General features: G+C 44.0%; 1 protein-coding gene across 1 annotated transcript; it reads left to right on the top strand.

Moving 5' to 3' along the window:
* Positions 1-5,896: 5,896 nt before the first annotated feature.
* Positions 5,897-17,421, top strand: LOC142894857 (tripartite motif-containing protein 16-like). Its single transcript, XM_076035669.1, has 4 exons — positions 5,897-6,137; positions 6,744-6,917; positions 7,253-7,424; positions 15,173-17,421. Exons 1-4 carry the CDS (start codon positions 5,926-5,928, stop codon positions 16,856-16,858), a joined length of 2,244 nt encoding a protein of 747 aa, XP_075891784.1. The 5' UTR covers positions 5,897-5,925; the 3' UTR covers positions 16,859-17,421.
* The last annotated feature ends 4,077 nt before the right edge of the window (positions 17,422-21,498 follow it).

Raw genomic sequence — 21,498 nt, 5'->3', positions numbered from 1 at the left:
AATATAGTCATTAATGGTTGCACTTTATTCTTTGTGGGTCAAATTCTTTGATTGTGAAGCTGCATGAGGGGATTGAATTTAGAAAACAGAGCAAAAGACAAGAAGTGATTTGTGAAGAGCCCACTAGGAGGCCAGCAGGCTGTCAGTTTGTGTTGATGGAGACAATGATTCCATCCAACTAATGATGGTGTCAGAAAAACAGCTGAAAAGTGATGGACACCAACAACTGATCCAATCAGTCAAAGCCAAAGTGTTTCCACAGGAAGACGGAGGGGAGTCCTGGTGGTGAGGAGCAGCAGCTGCAGGAGCTTCTACAACAGCAGAAGATCAGTCTGGAGAGGAGATGTGAACGTGTGACTGAAGGTGAAGAAGCAGGAAGTCAAACCCTCCTCAACAGCATCTACACTGAGCTCTACATCACTGAGGGACTGAGTAAGCAGGTCAACAGACAGCATGAGGTCAGGCAGCTGGAGACCAACAAGACCAAGGAGATCCTCCACGACCGTCCAATCAGTTGCAGCCAGATATTTGAAGCCTCACCTGAGCAGCAGGGACTCAGAGTCAGAGTGGTGCTGACCAACGGCGTCGCTGGGGTTGGAAAAACCTTCTCAGTGCAGAAGTTCACTCTGGACTGGGCCCAGGGCCTGGAGAACCAGGACCTTCATCTGGTGCTTCCTCTCTCATTCAGGGAGCTCAACTTGGTCAAAGAGCAGCACTACAGTCTTCTGGAGCTGCTCCATGTTTTCCATCCAACGTTAGAGAAGCTCACAACAGAGCAGCTGCATGTCTGCAAACTTCTCTTCATCTTGGACGGCCTGGATGAAAGCAGACTGGCTCTGGACTTTGAGGACAACCAGGTGGTGACTGACGTCACTCAGAAGAAGTCAGTCAGCAACTTCCAGACCTGCAGCAGCCAATCAGATCCCTCCGTCATGTGTGGACAGGCTGACAGAGCATGTTGAGCTCAGAGCGAGAGAGAGGAGAGCTGCCCAAGACCCTGACTGACATGTACTCACACTTCCTGCTGGTCCAGACCAAGAGGAAGCAGCACAAGTATGGAGGAGGTCCACAGGAGCTGACACAGGCTGACAGGGAGCTTCTTCTGAAGCTGGGCCAGCTGGCATTTGAACATCTGGAGAGTGGAAACATCATGTTCTACAGTGAAGACCTGGAGAAGTGTGGTCTCAGTGTGACTGACGCCTCTGTGTACTCAGGAGTTTGTACAGAGATCTTCAGAAGAGAGAGTGTGATCTTCCACAAATCCGTCTACTGCTTCGTTCATCTGAGCGTCCAGGAGTTTCTGGCTGTAGTCTACAGCTTCCACTGTTACACCAACAGGAAGAAGGAGGTTCTTCAAGATTTTGTCAAAGATGTAAAACCAGGCCTATTAGATAAATTGTCAAACCTGTTTAGAGAAGGAGGTGACCAAACCTTGGACACCTTTCTGAAAAGGATGATGGAGAAATCCCTGAATAGTCCAAACGGTCACCTGGACCTTTTTGTTCGCTTTCTCCATGGACTCAGTCTGGAATCCAACCAGAGACTCTTAGGAGGCCTGCTGGGTCTCACTGACAACCATCCAGGAACCTTACAGGAGGTCATCAACAACCTGAAGGAGATGAACACTGGTGATGTTTCTCCTGACAGAAGCATCAACATCTTCCACTGTCTGCTGGAGGTGAAGGATTAGTCAGTGCATCAGGAGGTCCAAGAGTTCCTGCAGTCAGAGAACAGATCAGAAAAGGAACTCTCAGCCAGTGTTCAGCTCTGGCCTACATGCTGCAGATGTCAGAGGAGGTTTTGGAGGAGTTGAACCTCAGGAAGTACAACACAACAATGGAGGGAAGATTGAGACTGATTCCAGCTGTGAGGAACTGCAGGAAGGCTGTGATAATAATAATAATAATAATAATAATAATAATAATAATAATAATAATAATAATAATAATAATAAACGTTTATTTGTACAGCGCTAAATCACAACCAAAGGCGTCTCAAAGCGCTTTATACAATCAGAGAGACCCAACCGGGCCCCCGGAGCAAGCAAGATGCGACAGTGGCTGGGAAAAACTCCCTTGTGGGAAGAAACCTAGGGCAGAACCAGACACCAGAGGGCCATTATCTGCCTATTAGTAGTTGGGGTGAAATACAGAAAAGAGGAGAGACAGAGAAAGAGAGAAAGGAGCAGAGTGAGCCAGGGTGGCAGATAGGACAGAGTGAAAAACAGATACACCAACCAGGCATTCACAAAATGGATATAGACACAAAGAATAGGAAATAATTCAAGGCTGCTGTCCACGTAGGCTGTAATTGTCCATGCTTTGGAAGGCAAGAGCCTAGCTCGATGAGCAATCTGCCAATAGGATAAGTCCAGGTCCTAGGCGTGGTGGTGGGGCGAAGCGATGACACCAAGACCCCCAGGACAGCACAATCCAGCTCCTGGCGCAGTGGTCATCACCTGCCGGGGACACAGAGACTGCGGCAGTATCATGCATATCCAGCATACTGTACAAAGCATAATGAGAGCTAGTTTGGACAGAGTAGATAGAGTCAAAGATTGATTGGGCGAGGAGAGTGATAGAGGCTCCGCCTGCACAGAGCAACGATCCCTGTAACGGGAGCGAAAGATCTCCCTCCACGGCGTAAGCCTATAGCAGCTTAACTGACAGTGGATGGAATCTAACTATAAGCTTTAAGAAAAAGGAAAGTCTTAAGTCTACTCCTAAATAAACTAACTGTGTCTGCCCCCCTCACCGAGGCTGGAAGATGATTCCAAAATAAAGGTGCCAGGAAACTGAAACACCTACCTCCTGATCTAACTCTAGAAATTTTTGGGATAACTAAAAGACCTAAATCCTCAGAGCGAAGGGCTCTTGGAGGATGATAAAGTTCAATTAGTTCCCTAATATAAGAAGGAGCCTGAGAATGAAGAGCTTTGTAAGTTAAAACTAGAATCTTAAATTCAATTCTAAATTTGACTGGCAGCCAATGCAAGGAAGCTAAGATTGGAGTAATATACTGCCTCCTTTTAGTTCCAGTTAACAATCGTGCCGCAGAGTTTTGGATTAACTGTAATGTCCTAAGGGACGAATTTGGGCATCCTGCTAATACCGAGTTACAGTAATCTAGCCTAGACGTATCAAAAGCATGGATTATTTTTTCCGCGTCTTTGAAGGACAAAAAAACTCGAATTTTGGCAATGTTTCTTAAGTGGAAGAAAGCTGACCTCCCCACATTCTGTGTCATCCAAGTTCTGACATCACGAAGACAAGAATCCAATTTGGCCAACTGATGAGCCTCATTTGCCTTAAAAGACAAGTACAACTGTGTGTCATCTGCGTAAGAATGGAAACTGATGTCATGCTTTCTGATGATGTCACCAAGAGGTGACATGTAGATGTTGAAGAGGAGTGGCCCAAGTACAGATCCTTGCGGGACACCATGACTAACCCTCCTACGTTCTGATGAGTGATTATGAACATGAACAAACTGAAAACGGTCAGACAAGTAAGATCCAAACCAGTCCAAGGCCCGATCCTTGATGCCAATAGCATTTTCTAATCTCCTAAGAAGAATGCTGTGGTAAACTGTATCAAATGCTGCACTGAGATCTAGGAGGACCAGAACAGAGAGAAGACCTCTGTGAGATGCACACAAGAGATCATTACTTACCTTAAGCAATGCAGTTTCGGTGCTGTGACCAACTCTGAAGCCTGACTGAAAAGCCTCAAGTAAATTGTTGTCGTTGAAGAAGTCCACAAGCTGCCTAGCAACAACTTTTTCTAAGATCTTAGAGAGAAACGGAAGGTTCGAGTCCAAATTGGGTTTTTTTTTTATCAGAGGCTTGATTACAGCTACTTTGAAAGCATGAGGGACAAAACCTGTTGATTGAGAATGATTGATTATTCTAAGAATGACACAATGAAGCAATGGGGAAACCTCCTTGAGAAGCCTGGTTGGAATTGGGTCCAAAAGACGAGTGGTCGACTTAGCAGAGGAGACAAGAGAATAAAGTTCAGAGAGTCGAACTTGCCGAAAACTCCCGAAATAAACACTGGGGTTGTCATGTTGAGAAAGATCTGCCATGTGACCAGTGGAAGACAATAATTCCCAATCTCAATTCTGATATCTTCTACTTTTTGCTGGAAAAAATTCAAGAAATTGTTGCTTGACAGGCCAATAGGGACGCATGGCTCAACACAATGATGGCTCCTCGTCAGCTTAGCAACTGTACTAAATAAAAACTTTGGGTTGTTGTTGTTGGAATCAATAAGAGCAGAATAGTAGGAAGTTCTACTGATACGCAGGGCCTTTTTATAGGACCTAAAGCAATCCTGCCAAGTCTTGTAGGATGAAGCTGTTTTTGACGAATGCCAAGTTCTCTCAAGCCTTCACAAATTTTGTTTTAATTTGCAAGTAGAGGAAGTAAACCAGGGGGCTGATCGATCCTTCCTTTTCATACTTACCTTATATGTGACACGTTTAGGAGGGCATGTAATCAGTGTGTGTGTGTGTGTGTGTGTGTGTGTGTGTGTGTGTGTGTGTGTGTGTGCTCTTGGTGTTAGCTACCCTGCTATATCAGCAGCTCCTCCAGTCACAGGGTGGCTCAACATCAGCAGATCCACTTGTGGCTGCAGGTCTCCGAGATAACAATGAGGGAAACACTGAGTGGTGACTTTTAGCAGCAGGCTATCAACACAGGGCTAACTCAGCTGCTTTGTGTTGGATGGTGAGTGGAGTGAAGCTGCTCCACTGGAGTCCAGGATGGAGATGAAGATGTGACAGTGGCATAATGAGGAGCTTTGATCAGTGTGAAGGATTCATGCAGACAGTCAATCAACACAATCAACACATTGAACACACAAACAACACATCACATCCTTCCTTCATTTGGCAGCAGACAATAAAACAGCAGTTTGAACAAAGATGCAGTGGAGTCCAAAGAGACGCCAGTGAAGGAACTCTGATCGAGTGGAGCTCCAAGCTGCAGTGACTTTACACACAACTGAGCATCATGTTGAGTTGAAGCAGCACTGAGTTTCCTGGTTGAGGAGACTGCAGTGGAGACACCTGGAGGACCTGCTGATGGTGGTGATAATGATAATGATGATGATGATGATGATGATGATGATGAAGATGATGATGATGATGATGATGATGATGATGATGATGATGATGATGATAATGGAAGCAGCTGATCAGATGTTAAAGGGCCAATTCCAATTCCTCAATCTCAACCCTCGCCCTTAACCCTCAATCTTTGGCCCTCAATCTTGGCCCTCAAAAATAAATGTAAGGGCTTAGAAATGGGACACCCCTTAAGTGCAGTTACGTCTTCAGACTGTGGGGGGCGGCCTTACGCCAAAGCTACGTCCAGTCTGTCAAGAAGACGACAACTACGAAGAAGAAGGAGAAAAAGAAAAAGACGGCGAAAAAGGAAGAAGTCCTCCGTCGCTACACAACGAGGTATACAAGTAACGTGAAGCCGGGACCGCCGGTCCGGTTGACAAACATTGTAAAGTTAAAAAAAAATGTTACGCAACAACGATGTCAATAATCCATAAAAAAGTCTTGAACGAAGACAATACAATGGTTGCGTAATATTTATATCTTTATTAACTAAGAAAATACTTCCATTTGTAGCTCGCTTTTACATCGCAATCTTTTTCGAAGATGTCTTGGCGAAAATACGCAATGTCTTCTGGGTAGCCCTTACTGCCAAGGGTGGTGCCGGAGAATCTCAATATTGAGGGCGATACAGCCCTTAAACTCGTCCCTCAACTTGACGTTCTTAGAATCGGGACAGCACTTGCACCTCGCGGGAGCGCGCATTTTTGAGATTGAGGGTTGAGATTGAGGGTTAAGGGAGGAATTGGAATTCACCCAAAGTGTCTTGAGTCACTTTCACAGTCAGCAGAGTCTCACATGTGGACCACAGCTTCTCACTCGGCTCTCCTTCATGGCAGATACTATGATGAACTCCCAGAGCTTCAGTGTGCAGTGGTGTCTTCAGCTCTGCAGTCCAGCCCCTCCCACCTCACGCTGCTGGACCCGAGTTTCAACACCTTGAAGGATCCTGGAGTGAAGCTGCTCTGTGCTGGACTGCAGAGTCCAAACTGCAGACTGGAAGTTCTCAGGTCAGTTCCTGCTTTCTACTGGTGGACAGTGTGTGTCAGCAGATGACAACTGGTGTGTAACGCTGCTCAGTGTGAAGACTTTGAAGCAGATATTAAAGACTCATCTAGACAAAGTGGATGTTGTTGATATTTTCATGTCAACAATCTGCAGCCAGAAAAGACTTTGGATGGTTGAAGAAAGTGTGGAAAATGTCTCCAGTCACTTTGGAGCTCAATGGAAGTTGTTGATTGGTGATGAAGGTCACATGACTGAGCAGAAGATCCTGTGAAGAAATATTATAGGCAGATTAATAGTGCAACAGTATTTCTTCATCTTGTCCTTTGAATGTGTTTGACTTGTAACAAGACTCTGATGACTGAAAACAGCCACAAGCACACAAAGGACTCACTGATTATTTTCCATCTGCACTGCTGATTGGCTGCACACTGACTGGCACACTGCTCTTGTTATTGTGTTGACAACACACTTGCACAATGACTTGTTTTAGGGAATGACTCAGTGATCCAAACACACATTACATCACATTTGGATCATCAACAGGGAGAAATGACTCTTAATATGACATTTACACCATGGAAGAAATAAAATATTGATTCTTTATTCAGGTTGAGTGGCTGCAGTTTGTCACAGCTCAGCTGTGATTGGCTGCTCTCAGCTCTGAAGTCCAACCCCTCCCACCTCAGACACCTGGACCTGAGTTACAACCAGCTGCAGGATTCATCAGTGAAGGTGCTGAGTGGTTTTCTGCAGAGTCCAGACTGTAAACTGGAGACTCTGAGGTCAGTACTGGTTTGGAACCAGTGGATGATGGTTTCAGCACCAAACACAGTTCATCACACACTTTGAATAAACACTGAACTGAAGGTTTATTAATATCAAAATGACATCCAGAATATGAAAACATCGTGTTTGAAGTTAATACAGGTCATCCGTGGTCATGTGACCAAACATCATTTCCACACACATTAGTTTTGGACTGAGGATTTAATTTCAAGGTGACATTTTCTGTAGTGTCAGATTTTGAAGTTGACATTTCACTTTGATTTTCAGAGTGATGACACCCTGGAAAAACTTTCCATCATTATAAACTCTCCATCATTTATTCTCTATTCAGGTTGGGGAACTGCAATTTGTCAGAGGTCAGCTGTGATTGGCTGCTCTCAGCTCTGAAGTCCAACCGCTCCCACCTCAGACACCTGGACCTGACTGGGAACAATCTGAAGGAATCATCAGTGAAGCCACTGATGGATCTTGTCCACAGCAGAGACTATCAACTGGAGAGTGTGAGGTCAGTACTGGTTTGGAACCAGTGGATGATGGTTCCAGCACCAAAGCCAGTTGATCCCACAGCAGAGGTCCAGTGTTTCCAGTCACAGTGTAAGAGGAGGATGGTGACGTCCAGCTGCTCCTCATTCATCCAACATCTGCTGCCAAACTGCTTCTTCTCTCAGTTCACCACTCAATTATTGATCAGTTCATCTTCATCAGGCCTCAGTATCAGTCCAACACTCCATGGTCACATGACCTTCATATGTTCCACACTTGACATGTGACTGAGAGTCTGCTTCTTCTCACCAGTCACTCCATCATCTCCATCAACAGTCAACGTCTCTGTGATGATGAGTCCTGTCTCTTCTTCTCTCTGCAGCTGGGAGGACTGAGGGAGGATGAGGAGGAGAGTGAAGAGGAGAGCTCCATCTAGTGGTGACTGACAGAACTACAACAAGTGGAGATGAAACAGCAAGCTGCACTCACACACACTCTGTGTGTGGCCGTGTCACAACCTTTGACCCCAGTGGAGCCTGGTGGCTGGTGGACTGCTTCTCCCTACAAGCTGCTGTGGTTACTGGGAGAGATGTCCCAGAAGCCACTGGTGGAGCTCAGTGGAAGAAACAGGACTTGGAGATGGAGGCCGGAGCAGATGGATCTCAGCATGAAGCCTCCTTTTCACTTTGGATCAAAGGTTCTGGTTGTGTGCCACCACTTTCAATGTTGCTTCTGAGCTCATTGGTTGTTCCTGGTTGGTTGTTCCTGGTTGGTTGGACCTGGTTGGTTGAACAATTTTCTGAATAAAGTTTTTGACAAACTTATTCCTTGTGTTGTTTTTACTCCCTTCAGTCTCCAGCTGGCCTCCTCGCTCAAAAAAACCAAAAAAATCCACAAAACATCGACCGTCCAATCACAATTCAGCATGTGACGGAGTGGTAGAAAGCAAAATCTCATCATGTCTGAAAAAACTGGAAAAAACACAAAATCCTATGAACACAGTGTGTTGTGTTTTTGCTGGGACAGAATCAGTCTCTGTGGCCAGTGGCAGGTGAGACTGGATCAGTCACGTGAAGAAGGTTCATTAACATGCAGTCCATCTGAAAATGAGAAAATAAATGGATTTCAACAGACACTGTAAACTTCCTTCTCAGTCACTTCCTGTCTTTCACCAGACCACAGAGACTCTTTCCACTGACTGATACAATACAGACATAGAAAATCTAAACAACATAGAATGTCCATTTTTTTCCTTCTCTTTTTTTTCTCAATGTCCTTGAATGAGCCTGAAACTGAGGTCAATGAGCGTCGTGTCGTGGTTGAGACAGAGTAGAAGGATGCAAACCAAGACTTCCAAAGGACCAGTGGACAATCAGGCGGTTTGAAGAGTGGCCAGGTAGCTCACTGCATCAGAGGAAGAGCTTTGAATGTCAAGGTTGCTGGTTCAAGACCCGGCACAGGCACAGGAGTGTTTTGAATTCAAGAGGAGCGATTTGTCATCAGAATTGAAGCATCCAGTATTCAGAGACATTTTGCTTTTCATGCTGAGCAACGTGAAAACTCTGAAGTCACTTCTACTGATCTTTTGGGGCCGTTGGAGCTAAAAATAGATCTTTAGCTGTTCTTCGGACTCAAACCTCCAACCACAGGAGCTATCAGTCAGCACTCTTCCACCCTGAGCCATCAGCTGACTCGTGAAGCAAGTCCATGGTGGGACTTGATCCAACAACCTTGTGATTCACAGTCAGTCGTCTTATCAACTGAGCCGTCTGTAGGCTGATGGGATGCAGCTCCCGGAGAACTTATTTAAACTCTTCTTCTAAAAAATCTACGTAAGATGTTGTTTTTTCCAAGAAGAATTTTAAATACTTTATTAAAAGTTATTAAAAAGTCCTGTGGTAGCTTAGCACGAGTCGGCGCTACTCCAAGCTAAATCTCAACATGTCTGAAAATCAGAAAAAAAGCACATGCTATAGTATAAAGTACAAATATATATAGTAAAACTCTGGTCATTTGGTACAAACTGGGATTTGAACCCACGTCTCCTACAACCACAGTCAGAGGTTTAGCCTACTGAGCTAACCACCTTGTTAGCCTGAGGACTGTGGAGGTCAATAGGTCACCCTGTTCATACAGCCTATTATACAGACACTGCTTCTGGTAAACACATGACTATAAAGTGTTTCATTATATTATACAGTGACCTGTATATGATTGATTTGATGCTGATGATCTTCTGTTATTCATCACTGATGAGGAAATGAGTTGAAGAATATTTGGTTTGGTAACTTATTGTCCTTTGTTGTGTGTCTGTGTCGCTGCTGCATGTTTGTCAGTGTGTGTGTGTGTGTGTGTGTGTGTGTGTGTGTGTGATGCACCAAAGTCTGGGCCAAATGCAGCCCATGTTCATGTTTTCGCTAGCCAGGAGGATGGCACTGCCTGAACCTTGTATGTCATGACCTTTAGCGCGTTTGCTAGTTTTCGCCCATTGCTAAGTTGACAGCGAGCACTGCCGTTTCCAGGACAAGTGGAAATTGGAATATTTTTTCACTGACATACTGCCTAATTTGCAATGAGACTGTGGTTGTTTACAAGGAATTTGATATAAAGAGGCACTACCAGACAAAACATGCTAGCTACGACAAGCTAACTGCGAACGAACGAGCTGAAAAGCTGAAGCAGCTGGAAGCTGTTTTAACGGCACAGCAATGCTTTTTCACAAGAGCCCACGAGCCAAATGAAAATGCCACAAAGGCAAGCTGTGAGGTGGCAACAATGATTACCAAGCACTGCAAACCTTTTCCTGAGGGTGACTTTATTAAAGACTGTGTGATTAAAATGGCGGAGAAAATTTGTCCTGAGAAAAAGCAAGCATTGTCCACTCCTCCCAAGGAGTGGACAATGAAATGAACGTGATTGAAGAGTTACTTGACCTCCAGAGCCTTAAGGACCAAACAAGAGGAACATATTTATTTGCTGCTGTTTCTTCTGCTGTAGATGACATGAAACTACAGTGGAATAAAATCACGGGGATTATTACGGTTGGCACGCCTGCCATGGTTGGCGAGCACAGTGGATTATCAACCCTAGTGTGTAAAAAAGTCAGTGAAGGAGGCAAAGCTATAAAACTCCATTGTATTATTCACCAATAAGTTCTATGTGCCAAACATCTGAAATATGATCATGTTATGAAACCAATGATAGAGGCTATTAATTATATTCGCCCCAAAGCCCTGTGCCACCGCCAGTTTAAACAATTTCTACTCGACATCCACGCTGAACACGGAGATGTTGTGTATCACACCTATGTAAGATGGCTCAGTCGGGGGACTGCACTGCAGCGCTTCTACTCTCTTAGAGAGGAAATCAGACAGTTCTCGGCAAAAAGAAAGGGACAACTGATCGCAAGAACTATCCGATCCTGTTTGGCTGGCTGATTTTGGATTTTTAGTTGACAAAACCCGACATCTGAACGTCCTGACCACAAACCTTCAAGGGCAAAATGCAATGGTAAGCCAACTGTATTCACACATCAAAGCCTTTCAGACCAAGCTGCTACTTTTTCACGCAGCCCAATACCACACATTTCCCATCGCTGCAAGAAATAATGACCAGTTTTCCAGTGAACAACATCAGTGGGCAAATGAGAAGGCATGCAGCAAACATCTCATCTCTGGCTGAGGAGTTTCAACAGCGTTTCAAAGATTTTGCAGCTATTGAAAAGGAAATCACACTCTTTTCCTCTCCTTTTTCCGTGGATCCTAATGATGTTCCAGACCACCTGCAGCTGGAGCTCATTGAGCTGCAGTGCGACACACAGTGTCACAGCCGGCACCAACAACTGCCTCTTGTAAACTTTTACCGCAAGCTGGATAAAGACAGGTTCCAAGAGATTTGAACATTCGCAAAGAAAATGTTGAGCTTGTTTGGCTCGACATACTCGTGCGAGAAGACATTCTCAGTTATGAACAGTAATAAGAACCGTGTGAGGACAAGACTTAGTGACTCTCACCTGCGTGACATCTTGCGCATCGAAACCACTGTTTTTGAGCCAGACCTGCCCTGATTACTGCAGTCAAGATCACAGCATCATCCTTCACATTAATGCAGCCAAGTAATTTTTTTCATTCTGGTGAATAAATAAAAAAGTTGTAAAATGTCAGTGAATTGATTTTTTTTTTGTGATGATCAAAGCTCAAGTTTTGAGTGTGCACTGTGTCAAATTTAATAAAAAAATACTTTATTCGCATTTAATTTATATTTTATTTTAACCTTCATTCATCCAGGTAAGGCAGTTAACAGATTTGCATTTGCATTGTCGACCTAGCTGCAGACAGGCATAGTAAAACATAGCAAAATAAAAGTAAATACAAATACATACAAATAAACACAAATACAAAAAACTGTACAAAGTGATATAGTTAGGTATTTATATCTTAATTTACAGTGGTAATGGTTCAATAAATGCCAGGCTGAATGGTCGACCCACATACATTTTCACCTCACCAAATCTGGCCCGCTTTGCAAAAAGTTTGGGCACCCCTGGTCTAAACCAAAACCAATCTCAAAAACCAAACCAAACTCAAAACCAACAAAAACCAAACCAAACTCAAAACAAACCTACAACCACAACTTGCGTTGCGTCCGTGAAATTTGTGAGCATTTCAATCTTTCAGCATTTGGAATTTCCTTCAACTGAGATCAACAGGAAGCAGCAAACAGGTAAGTGGAGCTAGCTGGCTAACTAGCTAGCTAGCTAACCCTTCCTTCTTTTCAAACTCTGTTTGAATTCAATTTTAAAAGAGTGAGGAGAATTTTCTTAATTCTTAATTGTATCTAAAAGGCTTCAGCTCCACTTGTTGTGTTGCACTTGTACAAAGTGACTGTGGCTGTTTGTTTCTCCTGCAGAGTCCAGTGTTGAAATGCAACAATGTCAAGTCACTGCTGTCTATTGATGTAGTGACATCCCTCCACAGCCCTCAGGAACCTGCTTAGCAGCTTAGCAGGTTAGCTCAGTGGGTTAGCCTGCTGACTGTGGTGCTGGAGACCAGGGTTCCACTCCTGGTTGTTGGTTCAATTCTGAAGCAAAGCCTCTTTTGTTCTCTTGCTACTTTGAACCAAGCCCAACTCCAACACTAAGTGACCCTCTAATCCAGGGTGGGCAAACTGTTTGACTGGTGGGCCATAATGGCTTCTACAATATGACAAAGGGGCTGCTTTCTCATTGGAGGAGAGATATAGCTGGGGATATGTAGAAAACATGTCGCTTTAATGGCAATTAAATAATGAGCAAAAGCGTTACAACAATATATCTGCCTGAGAAGCACCCCAGTGTTTAGCTCTTTATTGAAATGACTCTGAAAACACTAAAATAAATTGAGGAAATACAGCTATTTCATTACTTAATGACTATTAATATAATTCTTTCAAGTTTGGTGGGCCGGATTGGAAAGTGTAATGGGCCCGATATGGCCCCCGGGACATAGTTTGCCCACCCCTGCCCTAACCCCACCTCCACCCCCACCCCGACCACTGACATCAGACTGAAGAGTCCGAAGCAGGAGAAGCTGTTACAGAAAAGTGGTGTCCATTCACCTCCAAATGGTCTGAAAGGTCCTAACCACTTTCTGCAAGTTGGATGTTCAGAAAAATATTTAAAAAAAAACATTTCAAACAAAAATTTATTGTAATGGGAATTTTTTTTAATAGATCATAACTTTTTAACGTCCTTCAGACCGACAGACTTCAAACCTGGATCCTCTGACATAATTCCTCCCTTCTGAACAGGCCAGAGGTGGAATCATCTTTATATGACCTTCCATTTTGGAAATACACGTCTTTGACCTATGAATTTGACCTTTGACCCTGTTCCAACCATCTGACCCCTGATTCAGTTGTTCCGTTAGAATCAGGCTCCCTGAAACTGGGAGGGTGGGCGGAGTTTCAACTCAACAACAGGTGCCACTGATCCCTCTTGGCCCTGCGCTTTTCAAAGCCTCCACTGGGGGGCGCCATAGGACTTCAGGGGAGGCGACTGTGAAAACTGCGGCATCATATTGAAAGTGAAGCCAAAGTTGAAGGATGAAGCGGTTGGAAAAGCAACAGTGTCCATAGTGATGATGAAAGTCTCTGACTAAAGTTGATGTGTTCATGATTTGATTGGAGGAAATGCACTAGCAGCCTCATTTAAGAACATACACAGACAAGGATTACAATATATGTTTAAGAACATACACATGTGAAAGATGTTTACAAAAATACACATGTGGATAACATTTATTGTTGAAACCTTTTTTTTAATGTACAAAGCAATGAGAATAACAGAAATAATAGACTCAGTAAAGGAAGGTTGTGAAATGTTTTGGGTATGTGGTGCGGTTGAGATGTCTTTAAGCCTGTTCCAATCTCTCATGCTGTGGTGTCCGAAATAAAGAAGCTTGTGAACAGTACACTGCCGACTCCGACACTTCAGTGAAGTGTTACAATATGAGTATGTTTAAATAAGTCAATGTATTCTTAAAGATGGGTAATCTATGCTTAACATACTCTATACGATTCTGTGCAGAGTAACATGATACCTAAGAGAAGAGACAGGAATGCGCCCAACGTAAACAGTGACCTTAGGTGACCCGCAGAACAACTGGATGTTTTCTATCAAAAAGACTGACCAGGGGACAAAGAGTCAGTCAGACTTCAGGACCTGATAGCACTTGTTCATTAAGGCTTAAACTCGACCCAGAGCTCTGTATACTTGTATTCTGAATTTGCATACTAAAGATAAAATCAGCATTCTTCTCCTAAAACATTAAACGAACACGCGGATTGTCAGCACGACACTAGAAAATAAGGCCATTCAACACGACAAACAAACATTTCCCATAGTAAGCAAAAAGTTAGGCACTCGGCGTATGAATAACGGCTGCAACATTTCGGCCCCTAATTGCAATGATCAATTATCAATTATCAAACATTTTATCCCAAGCCGTTGTGACATAAAGCATAGCATTCTTTAATTCCATAAATGTTCTTGGTCCAGGACAGATGTATCAGTAAAAGTCTGGAATGAAGCAACTTTCATTCCTTTTTTTTTTTTCAAAAAGCTTTTTTTTTTCTTTATTTGACCCCAATCAGTTTCTAATAAAGAGAAAATGCATGAAAATACTGCCAGTCTTTGTCAAACAGCAACAAGAGAAACTTGAACACTCCACTCTTCTATTTATACACACATGACACACGCTTCTTAAAACTGCAGATGCTACAAAACAACAGTTTGACCTGTCGGAGAGGAAAATCTAAACTGGATCATCACCTGATTTCACTGCAGTTGTTCACTTTGGTCGCTCTTATTGCTCCATAAAGCTCTTTATTTGTGTTTAGAAACTAAGTTGGGCTGAAACAATGAAAGTGGGAAGACATCAGATCAGCCAATAAGAAGATGACCTGGCACTTTAGACACGCAGGCCTGACACAACTGCAGAAAGTAACCGCAAAGGCTTTTATTGCAGCCAGCCCACACATTGCATATTTCAGTAGAAGCAAAGGAGGCCACAGTTCATGCACACACACACACACACACACACACACACACACACACACACACACACACACACACACACACACACACACACACACCCTGACACTTCCCCTCTCGGAATGAGTCAGGAAGTTAGAATCCACGCCCCTTGTGCTTCCTGCAGCCAATCACAGCCCTGACTGGTTGTTTCCTTCCCCTCGAGTCAAACTGGTTTTGCTTCTGAGGAAATGAAACCCAGTCAGTCAGTCAGTGTCTCTCAGAGGTGAAATGTCTCAGTTGGACCCAGAAACCTTCTCTTGTTCCCTCTGTCTGGATCTTCTCAAGGATCCAGTGACCACTTCCTGTGGACACAGCTACTGTAGGAAGTGTCTCCAACACCACTGGGATGCAGAGGAGGAGAGGAGAGTCTACAGCTGCCCTCAGTGTAGGAAGACCTTCACACCAAGGCCTGTCCTGGAGAAGAACACCCTGTTAGCAGCTCTAGTGGAGACCCTGGAGAAGACTGGACTCCAAGATGCTCCTGCTGATCACTGCTATGCTGGAGCTGGAGATGTGGCCTGTGATGTCTGCACTGGGAGGAAACTGAAGGCCCTCAAGTCCTGTCTGATCTGTCGGGCCTCCTACTGTGACTCTCACCTCCAGCCTCATCATGATGCTGCTCCCCTACAGAGACACAAGTTGGTGGAACCCAGCCAGCAGCTCCAGGAGAACATCTGCCCTCGTCACGATGAGGTGATGAAGATATTCTGCCGCACCGATCAGAAGATCATCTGTGGTTTATGCTGTGTGGATGATCATAAAGGTCACGACACAGTGGCAGCAGCAGCAGAAAGGCCTGAGAGGCAGATAGAGCTGGAGGAAACCAGGAAGAAGATCCAGCAGAAGATCCAGCACACAGAGGAAGACCTGAAGGTGCTTCAGAAGGAGGTGGAGTCCATCAACGGCTCTGCTGATAAAGCAGTGAAGGACAGCGAGAAGATCCTCACCCAGATGATCCGTCTGCTGGAGAAAAGATGCTCTGAGGTGCAGCAGCAAGTTAGATCCACACAGGGGGCAGCAGTGAGTGGAGTCAAAGAGTTTGAGAAGAAGCTGGAGCAGGAGATGATGGAGCTGAAGAGGAGAGACGCAGAGCTGGAGAAGATCTCACACACACTGGACCACAGCCAGTTTCTCCACAGGTTCTCCTCACTGCCAGCACTCAGTGCGTCTCCAGACTCCTCCAGCCTGGAGATCCGTCCTCTGAGATACTTTGAGGACGTGGCAGCAGCTGTGACCAAGCTGAGAGATGAAATACAGCAAGTTCTGATGGAGACTCAGACAAACATCTCATGGACAGTGAGCAACGTTGATGTTCTACTGAAGGTACCAGAACCCAGGAGCAGAGAGGACTTCCTCAGATGTTCACCTCAAATCATTCTGGATCCAAACACAGTGAACAAATGGTTGTTATTATCTGAGGAGGACAGAAAAGTGACATTCATGAAGAAAGTTCAGTCTTATTGTGATCATCCAGACAGATTCAATGACAGGAAGCAGGTCCTGAGTAGAGAAGGTCTGACTGGACGATGTTACTGGGAGGTGGAGTGGAGAGGGTTGGTTGGTGTAGCAGTGGCCTACAGGAACATAAGCAGAGCAGGATGGTTAAAGGAAAGTAGATTTGGATCCAATGACAAATCCTGGAGTTTATATTGTTCCTCAGGTGAATATGTGTTTATTCACAACAACATCAGGACTGATGTCTCAGGTCCTGAGTCCTCCAGAGTGGGAATGTACCTGGACCACAAAGCAGGTCTTCTGTCCTTCTACAGCGTCTCTGGAACCATGGAGCTCCTCCACAGAGTCCAGACCTCCTTCACTCAGCCGCTACATGTTGGATTTGATGTTGGTCCAGGTTCTACAGCTGAGTTGATGAAAGTGTGACTGAAGTCGTCAGAGAGACTCTGAGCTGAATTCTCACCTTTGATTCTTCTTCTGTCTTCACGTTTGTTGCCCAGTGTCTCCGGCTGTCAATCACAGGGTGGGCGGGGCCTGGACACCACTTCCTGTTTGTGCTCCTAATGACTGTTGTCCACCTGATGTTTGTCTCCACGGCTGCTGGATGTTTGTGCCACGTTGTTTCTCTTCCTCTGCAGCCCATTCATCCCACAGATTAATAATGTGTCATTAGTCCACATGACAACTTTATTACTGTGGAAACACAGCTGAGGTCTGTTTCCATTCTGGACCTTTGCACCCTGACCTTTGACCTTTCAACAACTCATCCATCTGATGAACCTTCTGACTGTTGATCCGTTTGTCAACAATCAGATGAATGCATGTAAATATTGTGAGAGAATTTTGTCTTTTGATTCTGCTTGTTGGCTCAATGTGACAATAGTCAATCAATAAGTCATGAAATATGCCATCAGTCTATATTGCACAACGTCAAGTGAATGATCAAGTGTTGAATTGAAGCAATAAAACAACAAGACAATCCAGATAAAGTCTCTGCTTGTTAGTACATTTCTCTCCTGTCAAGATCTCTATGTATTCACCACAGACATTTAGAAAGTGAACACTGTGAAGACAAGATCAAAGTTTCAAAAGCACATCAGTCAATGTAGGAAACAGCTGATATTTCTCTGGCATGAAGGAGGATGATGCCACACACACACACGCACACACCCACCCACCCTCTGACACACACACACACACACACACACACACACAGAACGGCAGATGAGTGCTGCAGTAACAGTCTGCTCCACTAGGGGGCAGCTGACTCCAGTCCTGCTGCTGCTGCAGCTCTGTTTTCACAGCAGCTGTGTGTTTCCTCCAGGTGTTAGTCGGGACCCACCACAGGTGATGGAAAGTTCAGGTGACTCAACTCAACTCAACTTTATTTATAAAGCACTTTAAACACAACCACAGCTGACACAAAGTGCTGTACAGAAAAACATAAAAGCATAAAAACCAACAGTAAAACAATAAAAGCAATAAAACACATACAGTCTTATGCTGGCAGTTCCACGTTGTATACATGAGGGTAAGTCATGTTAATGGATGCTGCTGCTGCGATTTATAGTTATTTTCCGTCAGGAACGATCTATTAATGCTCCAGTTGGGGTACACCAGTCTCATGTAAATACCGCTACTGTTACACGTTTGTTTTATGTGAATTTTAATTATTAATTCTAGTTTTTATTGACAATTTTGTCTTCGCGCCGATTGTGCTGTGGCAGGCTGCTATGCGGCTAGCACAGCAGAGACAACAGGGCCGACTTGCCACCTTTTTTTTTTTCCAATTTTGTTGTTTTGCTCGTTGAGGGGAACAAGAGGTGCAGAGAAAGCCAGAAGACTGTCAAATGTCCTTTATTGTCTTCTGCAGGTATGTTTCCTTTGTTGAGGGAAGGTGTTTTTGCTGTTTTGTTTGGTTTTGTCCCCACATATGCATTGCCACTTTGTCCAGTAGATGTCACTGTTCACCCGTCCATAATAGTTTGGGACGATTGCGTTAAATAGAAGTGCTTTTCTATCTTTTTCTCTCTGTTTTCAAGTAAGCTGTATATTGTTATATATAACAACAAATTGCACAGTTCCGCGTTGTATAAATGAGGGGGGGGGGGGGGGGGGGGGGAGAGGTGCAGAGAAAGCCAGAAGACTGTTAAATGTCCTTTATTACTTCTGCAGTGTGGGAACTTTTCTGAAACTTACTGCTAGTGGGAAAACTTTGTGGGAAATTAATATCTTGAACCTACTGTTTACTATCATGCAGCTGCTGAGTATGTTATGAGAACCATTGCCATAGCCTTACGTGTGAGAATAGAAGATAAGAAATGAGAGGCCGTCTGCTCCCGTGAGAGCGGCGGTGTTGTTGGAAAACCTGTTGTTTGAGCTTGTGTGCAGATAAAACGAACCAAGACGCAGGTGCGGCTGGCATCCTGAGAAAAGAGACTCGAAGACGACAACATCCTCCTCAAACTAAGCGGGCCGTGAGAATGAGTCTCATTCTCACGATGCATCGCTGCCATGACAACCATCAGCTGACAAGCACCTGTCGGCGCTAGGACCCCGGTAACGCCCCCGCTGGCAGAAGGAGGAAAAAGGACGACACCTCGAAGGAGGGGGCGCGCTTCTCGATCCGGAGGGAGAAGAGAACGCTCGGAGCGCTGCGCATCATTTATTCAATTGTGGCTTAATACTGAACTTTTATTAAATTGTTAACTTTGACTATTAGCCTCGTGTCCGTTATTCCGATCAACGAATGCCCGAGGTAACCAGGAAAAGGAGGCATCTTCCCTCAACACGACCCAGAAATTAAAAGAAATTCAGCAGTGTATGCAATTGTCAAGCAACCAGAAGATCCCACAACTCGCCTCATTCATCTGTTGCCTGGTTCCTTGAGCTTAAAAATGTTCTTTTGCTCCTTTAGCCAAAAGAGAAAGGAACACTGAAAGTGACAAAGAAACTGCAGCAACAAATTCTCTCAATCAGAAGCTTCGGTGTTTCAAAGCCACACTTGGAGGGAAGATCTTGACTACACAAAGTTATGATCAGGCAGAAAAGGCAATCATTTGTTTCGCTCAGAAACAGATTTAGAAATTAAATTGCCTCACTGACACGTGGCTCAAACAACATTGCCAAGGACAGTCCACTCTAGGAGTTGGATCCTGTACTAGATGGTGGCCTTCTTGGAGTTGGAGGTCGTTTACATCGGTCAGCATTACCATCAGAAAGCAAGCAGCCTGTTATCCTGGCAAAAGAGGTGCATGTGTCCCAGCTCATTTTACGCCATGTTCATCGACAACTCAGACACGCAGGTAGAAACCACATGTTGCACAGGCTTTGACAGAAATGTTGGATAAATTATGCCAACTCTACTGCTGCAAGAACGACAGTTACAGAATTCACAGTCTGCAGACGTTACAGAGGAAAACTTGGACAGCAGAAGATGGCAGACTTCCCTGAGGAAAGGATGTTGCCAGACAAGGCTCCTTTTACACATGCTGGAGTGGATTATTTCGGCCACCTGGAGGTCAAAGAGGAAGAAGCCTTCACAAAAGGTATGGAGTGATTTTCACCTGCCTGACCAGTCGTGCTGTGCACCTGGAGGTGGCACGAACTCTTGATACAAACTCTTGCATTGCATTAATGCCATCCGGAGATTTATTTGCAGAAGAGTTCCTGTGTCAACTTTGAGGTCCGACAATGGCCCCAATTTCACTAGAGCCAACAAAGAGTTGAAACAAAATCTTGCTGCGTTGAATAATGAAAAAATCCAAGGTGTTTTAATTCAAGATGGGATTAAATGTAATTTTAATACACCAACAGCCTCACATCAAGGTGGCATTTGGGAGCGTTTCATTCATTCAGTAAAAGGCAAACTCTCTTCTCAATAAGTGGACAAAACACAAATCGTGTTCCAACCTGCATCTCCACTGTTCTGTTTGGCTTTTGTTTTCTCATGGTTTCAAGTTACACTTTTAAAACCAAAGTCTGCCAAATGAAACTGAGGACAAGTCATCACCCCACACACCCAGAAAATGCAGGCTGCGGCTGATAAACCAGTCACTCAAAGTGAAGTTTCATTAATTCTTGATTTATACTTTTGGCACTGTAATTATTTAGCCAGTTGAGTAAGCTTGAGAGGGGTCTGCCTGCAGGACCTGCACTGCACTGAGAGGTCCACCTGCACTGTCAGGACCAGAAGTTTAGATTATTACATATATATGATTGATTTAAAAATGTTAAAAACCGGGAGATCGTCGCAAGACAAACATTTCAATGGTTGTGTTTGTGTCGATAAAAATCCACCTCATAAAACACAGTGTACACAAAGTTGTGAAAGCTACGAGGAGTAGATCATAATCGTCGTAATTAAAACAGAAAATACAATAGAAATCGAAAGCTTGTTCTTACGGAAGCGCATTGCATTCAATAAATAAAAAAAGTCGGTAATCAATCGGCAACGATGGTGCTACAGTCGTTAATTGCTACCTTCTCGGTTAGAGACACTGGGAAATACTTGCATTTCTGAAAACTGGGGATGGTATTAATATTAGTATGTCTACACTGCGCAGGCATCTCAAATAGTTAGGATTGTTCTGATGTTCTCGAACTGTGGTCAAGTCAACAGTTCGTTAAAAGCGATCGAGTCAGCAGGCGCTCGCTTTCTGCTTGCTCTGTGTATACTAGGTATTACGGTAATCACTGAGCACAAGAGGGAAACTGGATAGAATTGCTTTCCGCTGTACTTTGTTTCAAATTTATATTTTTGAAATATTATTTGTTGTCAGTCCATTCCTCTTTCTAAATAAAGTTCCTCAAAAAATATATCTGTTTAACTGCGATGGCGTCATCATTGCCGCTGATTACGGAGTTAGAAGTTTCCTTTTCATTTTATCTCGTCATTACGAGAAAAGATCCCTGAAATATGAGATCAGGATCTCGTAATTAAGAGATTATATCATAATTAGGAGATATTTTCAGAATGTTTGCCTTGAAAACAAATAAAATAAAATATTAATTAAAGATAAATAAATAAATAAATAAATACATACATAAAGCAAAAAAAACAAAAA

The sequence above is a fragment of the Nelusetta ayraudi genome, unplaced genomic scaffold (genome assembly GCF_046127955.1).
Source record: "Nelusetta ayraudi isolate G7.1 ecotype Tasmania unplaced genomic scaffold, CSIRO-AGI_Nayr_v1 ptg000045l, whole genome shotgun sequence".
Lineage (NCBI taxonomy): Eukaryota > Metazoa > Chordata > Actinopteri > Tetraodontiformes > Monacanthidae > Nelusetta > Nelusetta ayraudi.
Note: the sequence above shows the minus strand (reverse complement) of the source record. Positions and strands in the feature narration are given on the sequence as shown.